This window comes from Lactuca saligna, chromosome 9 (assembly GCF_052625555.1).
Source record: "Lactuca saligna cultivar CGN05327 chromosome 9, ASM5262555v1, whole genome shotgun sequence".
NCBI classification, from domain to species: Eukaryota; Viridiplantae; Streptophyta; class Magnoliopsida; order Asterales; family Asteraceae; genus Lactuca; species Lactuca saligna.
The window spans coordinates 179,948,820-179,958,878 of record NC_136425.1 but is presented as its reverse complement, the minus strand read 5'-3'; the positions used below and the strand labels follow the sequence as shown (position 1 = coordinate 179,958,878).

At 34.9% G+C, this 10,059-nt stretch overlaps 1 protein-coding gene across 1 annotated transcript; it reads left to right on the top strand.

Moving 5' to 3' along the window:
• Positions 1-6,521: 6,521 nt before the first annotated feature.
• Positions 6,522-10,059, top strand: LOC145018210 (Pseudouridine synthase family protein). Its single transcript, XM_078976115.1, has 10 exons — positions 6,522-6,920; positions 7,061-7,132; positions 7,223-7,360; positions 7,435-7,482; positions 7,578-7,658; positions 7,893-8,006; positions 8,106-8,207; positions 8,332-8,443; positions 9,296-9,342; positions 9,571-10,059. The coding sequence occupies exons 1-10, from the start codon at positions 6,567-6,569 to the stop codon at positions 9,925-9,927; spliced, it is 1,425 nt and encodes a 474-aa protein (XP_078832241.1). The 5' UTR covers positions 6,522-6,566; the 3' UTR covers positions 9,928-10,059.

Here is a 10,059-nt window from a genome sequence, read left to right as displayed (position 1 = left end):
TATAGTGAATTAAGTATATCAAACCACATAAGATATACAAACTATAAAGACATTTGGGACTAAAAGTCTCTGATTTTAAAACATTTTAATGGGTTATACTTTTAGAAAATAAATAGTTTTCTCGTTTAAAAGTATACCTACATTCATTACATACTCGCGTCGTGTCATAACTAGGAGAACATAAAGTAAAAGAAGAGGAGTTGTACACCATAAGTACGCCTTGGTATATGTGAATCGAGTTTGGGAGGGATATAGCCTGATCAACTATATCTGTCCGAGGAGTGATTTACGCATACTAGGGGATACTCGTAGTGGGCAACAAATCAACAAATCTAATAACCCAACTTCACTCTACAAAGAACGCTTTAAGGACCAAATCTAAACATTTAAAATACTATAGGAGTATTTGTATGATTTCTATAACACAATATTATTATTATTATCAACCGTTACATGCTACTTACACCCTTATTCTCGCACAGACGACATGGCAAGATTTCACCTACCAGGAGACCCATACTTTCCCAATCAGGGAAATGCCGGATGGATTGAAGAAGAGACCGAGGAACCAATCGAAGAAGATCCCGAAGAGGAACTCGAGGAAGAAGAGGATGAGGAAGATGATGAAGAAGAAGAGGAAGACGTCAAGATAGACATGGATGAGGATGAAAGTGAAGAAGAACTAGAAGTCTTTAACCCTCCTTACATCGCGAGGGTACCTGCAAATCGCTTTGGCTACAACGGGCCTGAGCCCCGTTGGGCAACAACGATCGAGAGGTGGAGCCGACAACAACACCAACGGTCACCATATGGTGACCAACATGGTTACTACGACCTCCGCCACGGGGGACCGGCTGATAGAGCCCTCCCAGTCATGACTCGACAGATAGCGATTATGGATGATCGCGGTAGGATGACGACCGATCAGGTCCAGGAGCTAAGTTCCATCATAGAGTCTACCACTGCTCGCACCAGAGACCTAGAACGAGACTCCCACTACAGAGACCAACTCATTCAGGACCTTCTCGCTGCTCGAGCAGAAACAAGGGAGTATGGGAAAGATACACAGCGCTTGAGGAGAGAATGTTTGCAACCGAACGGAGGTTAGCACAACTGCAAGGTGCATTGACATCATCCCAAGCTCCACCAGGGAAGGATCGTCGTGAGTAGGACTCATTACTGCTCACAAATCTTCGTAGTATAGGGTTTCGAGCATGTGTTGGTGCTACTCGTTTGTATGTAGGTTAACCCTGCGACTAAGTGATTACACTATTCAAAGGGCTTTTGTGCTGTCAAAACTATCTTTTGCATTGATGTAATGTAGAACCTTGTGAGGTCAAATTTTCTCAAAACAATATGTACTAAGAAGTTATCAATGAATTTGGCATGCATATTACACTACAAGAAAAATACCCTTTAATGACGTGCAAACAACGACACTCGCAGATTTAGGATACGCATTCTTGTGTGTCCATAAAAACAATGTCAGGTTTCCAAAAACCGAAGGATAGAGGACACATATTTTGGCGTGCCCTTAGATTAGTGTTTAAAAAAACACTAAAGGCACCTAATGAAAAAAGGGTTTCCTCTAAAGGTGCCGTTTTATATTTTTTAATGAAGGGGCATGTTCTCCAATTTTTTCAATAGCCGGGAAACGAAATCTCAAAAAATTAAACACCCCGCCATTTATCTCCTTCTTCTCCTTCTATAATCCTTTACCAATGAACTTAATAGAATTGTGAGGGAGATGATGGCATCTCTAACCTTCGCTTCTGCTCAGCCTCTTGTATATCATCCGAGAGGAGCTTACAGTAGCACAAAAATGGCAGACTCATTGGTACTCCGCGGCACGATGAGGGCCCACACCGATTGGGTCACCGCAATCGCCACTCCAATCGACAACTCCGAAATGATCGTCACCTCTTATTGTGACAAATCAATCATCGTTTGGTGCCTCACCATGGAAGACAAAACCTATGGTGTCGCACATCACCGTCTCACTGGCCACTCTCACTTTGTTCAAGACGTCGTTCTCTACTCCGACGGTCAGTTCGCTCTATCCGGCCACTCTCACTCCTCTCTCTCTCTCTCTAACCCTAGACACAACCATTGACCTTCGTCGGAGCTATCTTCTTCTCCCCCACCGCCACCAACAAACCACAACCTTATTCATTACCCTAAAAACCAGACTAATCTTTCACCTCTCTTAATCTCTCTCATAACACTTAGGTTTTTGGCAATGAAAAAAATCGCCCCTACTCCATTGACGTGTTCTGATTTCTTACTGTATCTAGGTTAAAATCAACCATTGCAGCAGAGCATCTTCTCGTGTAGTGTTTATCAGGTCGAAATGAAGTCGTTTTGGAGGATTAAAGCCATGGAGATACAGTTTCAACTTCGAAAACACATATACAATTTCAACTTCTAAAATCGGTAGGGTGTGTGATGGATTAAATCCATTGAGAGTCTGCCCTTTTCTTTGAGAAATTACATTAATATTCTTCCTGAGCATGTCGATTCCACAATCTTTTGGTGACTCTTCCTTTTTCTTTCTCTAGTTGTTTTCTGAATTTTGGGGTTTTCTTCCACTTCATGTTCAGAAGTATTTTGGTGATGATAACTGAGAAGTAGGCGGATTTCCTTATCCTTTTCCAGAATAGGTCAGAAGAATATGTGACTAACGAGTTTCTGCAAGTCCAAGAGTAAGTGATTCTTCCAAACAAAAAACCTCTCCCCTTATCCAGTTATACTCAATGATTTCATCTAGGCTTTTTGGATTCTTGGATCAAGAGCATTCTCATGGCTTCGTGGTCAAAATCTTGTCTTTATTCCAATAGCAGACTTGGTAAGCTCTAAAACCGCTATTTTTCACAATATGGTTAATTTCCAAAATGCCCTTCATAGCGTTCTTTCCTGACATATACGTACATAAATTTCAAACTAATCATAGCCCTAGTATAAATAATGAAGATTATGCATATGAGATCAAATGGGTTTAACTATTCTCCAATGATTAAATATTCTCTTTGAGAGGTCAAATATCGGTCAAGGCTGGTCAACAGGTGAGTCAAACCTATCACATTCAAGATTCAAGTTTCTATAGCTTCTCCAACATATTTTAACATTATGTTGTTACTGAAATTGCGTATAAAATTTAACCATTTGGTATAGCTTCAAAAGAAATGAAAGCAATATGCTATGAAAACATTATAAATGGTTGCTCTAAGTCTCTCATTATATTGAATACGATCTTAGTTATATTAGTCTGTAGATTATTTACTTGAAAATATTCATAACATAAGTACTCAGATTTGATATTAATGATGGAAAATAAAGAATGAAATCTATAAAATTTATATGATTCATACAAGCACAGATTTTACATACGGGTGATAACTTTTTTAAACTTGAAACAACCATCCATGTGTGAAATAAAAGGTCAAGACTCAACTTATCTAGAATGTTCTACCTCCATAAATTTGCTTAAATAAAGAATGAACAAATTTCGTTACATTTATCATCTTAATAAGGTGGAAAAACAAAGACTTTCCTAACCAAAATTTGAATAGTGGAAGGACTTCTTATGTATTTACATATTTCCCTTAAAGATACCTGTTTAAGGTCATATGTGATACCCAACCTCTTGGTATATAATTGATGCTCTATTGGCATAACTAGGCACAATCATATTCATAGAAAATCACCACTAAAAAAACCTTCAATTTTCCATTTTTAGTGTCACCTTTTTTTTGTGTTCTTGAAAGAAAATATAAAAAGTAAAGGATGACTTGGCTAATCGTTTCAACAAAACTAGAGACTTAGCTAACGGAAGGAGTTGATGGCAAGGTCTTAACTACCATTGTTACAGGTCTACTTCTTTCCCTTTTCTGTCAAATCTTTACAATTTCTGGAATTCTTAGATCATTATGCTTCAAGATTTCATCTGAGTTTTTTGTTTATTGTCCATTAGAACACTAGTAAATACACGAAGTTTGGAAATCTTAATTTTATCAATTGTTTGATTGGTTTTAAATGATTGAAGTTTGTACATGAGTGGTTTAATCTAGTTGGTGTTGAAAACTTGTAAAAGGGTTGGTAATTATTTGCGTGATGCATCAATAACATACTATCAAACTTCTTCACATGAAGGACTCAATTTCAATCATGACTAATGTTTTCAGGTTCAACAGAACTAGAGACTTTGGGATATGAAAAGCAAGTTAATTATGTATGGGATGATTTATCTCATCCTCATAAGCTAGTCATCCAAATAAGTGCTAACTCATTCATTCTCATTTCCTGTAACACCCTACTATAAAAAAAAGGAAAATGTGGATTTTGGTTCTGTTTGATGCGGTCCAGTGTATAATAAAACTATAAAACTCATTATTCTTAAAAGACAGCTGACATCATACTTATCAATAGAGTTTTCAAATGTGGATTTGGGTTCTATTTGATGGGATCTTAAACGGTCTCTTATAATATTTTAACATGTACACAACTTCATTTAGACCCACATATCATACCATGTTGAGCAAAATAATACCAAGTTTTTTAGAAGAAATCATAAAAGCCAACACATTACACAATACACACCCAACGCTATTTATAACAAAAATTAGCCTACTAATTCCCCCTCCCCCACTCTAAGTCTTCAAAAGATACAACTAAAATTTACCCTACAATAAGATACAAATTTAAGTATAATTACCAATATATTGAAACTGTTTCAATAGAAATCATGTGAAGTCTCTAGAGCTATTCTGTTTCAAGGAAGAAGATGCCCAAACACTCCTTGGACAAATGAAATCCATGGATCCTAGAATGCGCCCTGGTTGGAAATTAGTTCCTGTTGGTCTTAGCATGGTAAGTAATTTCAATTACGAATCTTTTATTAGTCGCAATTTAATTGGTTCGAAATTAGTTCCTTGGACAAATAAAATTCACTGATTTTCAACTTGGCTTCGAAATCCTTTTTGGGGTTTTCATACAAGAATCCCTTAACCACAGTGTGATATGATTTCAGTGTGCTAGATGTAATTAAGAAGCTAAAGGAATATGTAGAAGATTTAAATAAAAATATAGAGAAGATTGCTACAAGGGGGTGCGTGTCAAAATATGTCTTACCAGATGAGAACTTTAGAGGGAAGTATGTCTTTCAATTTCCAAAATTTGCCCTTATTTATTTTTTAAAATTAGTTTTCATGCTTTATCAGGGTGCTGCAAATATAAAAGTGGCAAGAACAGATATGAACAGCAAGAGCAGCCAATCACATAGTGTTTTCACCTGCATTGTGGAAAGTCATTGGGAAAAGGATTCCGTGACTCACCTTCGGTTTGGAAGGTTAAATTTGGTAGACCTGACTGGTTCTCAAAGGTAATTTGGTAGCTTAAACCATTGAGCTAATTATGATGCGATCCTTTGTTTATTTGTTTTCAGAGGTTAAGTATTGCTATCAACCAATTAAAATTTCGTTCACCAATGGTGTAATTAAGGTATCAGTATCATCACTCTTACTTATTTGTCTATATCATTTTTATGAAAATGTTTATGTTGCTTATTATATATTCATATGTCAAGTTGTGCTTTCTATATAACAAATGTTAACCTTGGTCTTTGCGTTTTTTGTTCATAGATTACAAATACCAATTTCTTTCAAACAACAGAAGATCTAGAGTTTAATTGGGTGATTGAAGGTGATGGATGTAAACTTGATTATGGAACTCCCAGTCTACCAACATTAGAGTTTAATTGGATGATTGAAGGTGATTTTGGTTCTTGAAACGAGACTCAAGATATCATATTTTTGGCATGATTAGAAGCTTTGGAGGAAACGAGACTTAAGCAAAAGTAAACACACAGAGAGTTGTTGGCACATAGTAAGCTAGATGATGCAATTGTATATAAATGAGTTCATTTTTTTATAACATGATTTACTCACTTTTAGAATAATTATTTGTATTTGACATATTAGTGAAATGAATTATCTTTGTTATTTATGGTATTTTATTTTGTATTATGAGATTTTTAATGTATTATTTAATTTGAAAATTAGTAAATTTATAAATAATATTTTCTTTAAACATTTAAAATTCTGATAACCAAAAATGTGTATCATCTTCATTTATGATATGACCTTACTTGTATCCCTAGAATGCTACGACCCCCTTCATTGTCAAGATCTTCAATGACTCAATTAAACATTAACGACTAGCATAACAACGCCATGGAGCTAAGCTAATCTCGTTGCATGGTCTTTATCTTTTCGGTCAACACGATCAAGGAAAATTCAGCCTGTAACAATGTGCTCGTTTAGGCTCGGGGGAAAAAAAAACAAGTCTGGTCCAAACCAAGTCATTTCTTCACATCGATCATGTATATTCGAAAAAAAATCTCAATTGAAGCTTGGGCCTAAAATTTAAATGAGTCAAGCTTTTACTTAGATAGGCCCATTTGCTAATAGGCCCATTTTGTATATTATTCGATTTGACATTTCTACCCCAGAAATACAAACCGGTCCTGTAATCCTCGTCGGTTTTCAAGCCTAAACCCTAAACCCCAAAATATGGCGGTCTTTTCTCATCTCCGGCGAGCCCTACTCAGATCGCCACCGATTATTCCGGCATCACGTCGCTTCAGAACTGTAGCAGCGCCGTACCACACCGTTCAAACAAAAAACTACTCAACCGCCTTATCCAAACCGGAAGATCAGAAGACCGAGAACAGGAAAGGGAAGTGGTTAACTTTGCCGCCTTTCAATATGACCGTTAACGGTGCTTCGTTGGGGAAAGATATTGCCGGAAGACGGCAATTAACGAGTGAAGAAGATGCAAGCACCACGACAGCGCTTAAATGGGTTACGCGGTGCTGCCCGCAGCTCCCGAGGTCTCTTGTTCAAAAGCTTTTTCGCTTGAGACAGGTATCAGATTTCTACTAAAACATAATGCCTTGATGTTTATAGACATTAGATTACTTTTTGTTATAATCTTCTGCGCTAACACCAAGTTAACAACATGTCAATTGAAAGCTAATTCCTTGTTTTGTAATGATATGTTGAAGGTACGACGCGAAACTTCTGAAGATTCAAATTCTGATCAGGATGTTCAAACTCCAGGATCCCGAATCAAAAGGGTAAAAAATCAACTTTTTCCCTAATTCTAATTGGATTCAACAGTCTCCATTTATAAATAAATCTTCATCTTACTTGATATATTTCCTCAGGTGTCAGCCAAAGACTCAATGAAACCTGGAGATACCATTTATCTTCCTATCACAGTGCAATCATTACCAACTGAGAAACCAGAGTGCCATTGCAGTGAAGAAGAAATAAATTTTCTTCATGATCTTGAGTTATATAAGGTTCTTAAAGAACACCTTTTTCTTTCACTTCAACCATATAGATGATCATGTTTCCTGTGTACTTAACTGTTCAGGATTCAGCAATTATAGTCATCAATAAACCTCCTGGAATGCCTGTTCAAGTAAGTTATTACTATATTAGCTATTCACATATTTATTAGGTTTCTCTGCATATATTATCATATCTCCAAATGCTGATTACAGTTATAAATTACAGGGTGGAATTGGAATAAAAAGAAGCTTAGATGAATTAGCTGGAACTTATTTGAGACATGACTTCTCTGAACCACCTAGGCTGGTGAGTTCTTTTCCAACTTTACATGTCCTTTTTATAAATAACAACTAATTAACTATTAACAATATCTGTTTATAGTCTACTTTTTACTCATAACAACAACCAATTTACATTTTCTTTTTACTGTTTTGGGCAGTTTGCAACTTGAAGTCTATGTGATTGTTGAATTCACAAAAGTTTTTATCATTTTGTGTAATGAAAATGATTTTGTTCCAGGGCTTACTAGTAATTTATTAGGTGCACAGGCTTGATAGAGATAGTAGTGGAATTTTGGTGTTGGGGAGAACACAACTCAGTGCTACTGTTCTTCATTCTGTATTTCGTGAGAAAACTTTTGTTGCTTCCAATATGGTAAAGTAATTAACTTTTTGTTTTTTTTTTAATCTGTAAAAGTTTGATAAATTAGTTTCCATCTTTTTAAATATATATTTTGTTGTGTTTTGTAAATAGCATTTAAAGAGTGAAAAAAGAATCCTTCAAAGAAAGTATTGGGCACTTGTTCTTGGAACTCCAAGGCGTCCTCAAGGTTTAATCTCAGTTCCTCTTGGAAAGGTTGGAATTAATAGCTTTTTGGGATTAGTAATTAAAGTTTATTATATATATATATATATATATATATATATATATATATATATATATATATATATTATGAATTTAATTTCTTTTTTGTGTGTAGGTGGTTATGGATGATGGAAGATCAGAACGGATTACAGTTGTTGAAAATGTCACAACAATGCAATCACAACACGCCATTACAGAATATCGAGTTCTTGAATCCTCTACTCATGGTTTCTTTTTTATTTATAATTTTTTTTCTCTTCCTAATTAATGCAACAAAGTGTTTTTTAGATCAAATATGCAATAAAATGTTTTTTTTTGGACAAAATATGCAACTTTAACCTGGTTGCATGAATCCATATTTTTGATTTCATTTTTTTTATCTAAAATTTAATTAAGGTATAATCAAAGTCATCTTGTTTAAGTAAATGATTTTGAAAACCATTTATAATAACTAGGAAAAGGCCCGTGCAACTTTTTAGAAAACATGTGACAAAAGTCTGAATGTTAAAAGTTCGGGTTGATAATAGAAGAAAAAAGAAGTATCAAAATAGAATAATGTTGAAAAATCGGGAGACAAAACTGTAAATGGATTAAAGAAACAGAGAACTTTTGAGAAAATATAAAAAACATGTGAGAAAAGTCGCAACAGAATCTTTTTAGAAAAAAAAAAAATAATAATAAAAGATAGAAGAATACGATAGACGAAAATGATAAAGAATAAAGAAAAAAGGTTGTAAATGAGTAAAAGTGAAAGTTTAGTTGCAAAAAATTAAGAAGTCAAAATAAAATTGCAAAATTATAAAGAGGAAAAGTTTGTTGAAACTTTAGTGGCAAAGTTACAAAGAAGTAAAAATAAAGTGGTAAAATGGGGAAGCTTCCTGTTGAAACTTCATAAGTGTTCATATGTTTTTTTCCAAATACAAACTTTTTATTAGATATAAAAATTATCTAACATAAAATATCAATATAATAAGAATTAAAAGGTTATTAACAAAAACACGAGTACATAAAATCAGTATCGAAAACAACTTTATTCATAAACACAAAGCTTATTTACATTTTCTATAAAATTATTTCAGGTCTTACATGGTTAGAGCTATCTCCACTCACCGGTAGAAAACATCAGGTATTATATTCATCACATCACTACTTCACACAACTTTTTATTTCCACAATTAGACAAGACCAACAAACTTTCTAGAAGCCTATTTCTGATCATGAAGAGGCCATTTACGTCTTTTGTACATATGCCAGACCAATGTCCTGGTCCAATGAATGTCAAACACAGTAAACCTGTTTTGTTCTGTCATGTCCTGACGTTTTTTTGTCTTTTTCTAATGCTTTGAAAACAAAGTTGCGGGTCCATTGTGCGGAGGTATTGGGAACACCGATAGTTGGGGACTACAAATACGGGTGGCAAGCACACAAGAAATGGAAACAAATATTTTCATCTAATCATGAAGAAAAAATCAAAGTTTGCAACAAGAATTTACTTCCATTTGGGCTTGATTTAGAAAGTGGGAGCATTTCCGATAAGCAACCTAACCTTCATTTGCATTGTAAAAAAATGGTTTTACCCAATGTCTCCTCTGCGTTAAAGCGGGCCCACGTCTCTTGTTCGGATCATGATTTTGGGGATATTAAAAGCCTCAAGTTTGGTGCTCCTTTGCCTCCACATATGCAAACAAGTTGGGACATTTTGTGTAAATGACTTATTTACAACTTACAAATTCCTACAAATGTATCAACATAGTTAATGTATCAACATAGTTTTGAGGATTATTTGTCATTTGGTTTTTTATGAATCTATAAATGGTGGTTGAAATGAAATCATTTTTATATC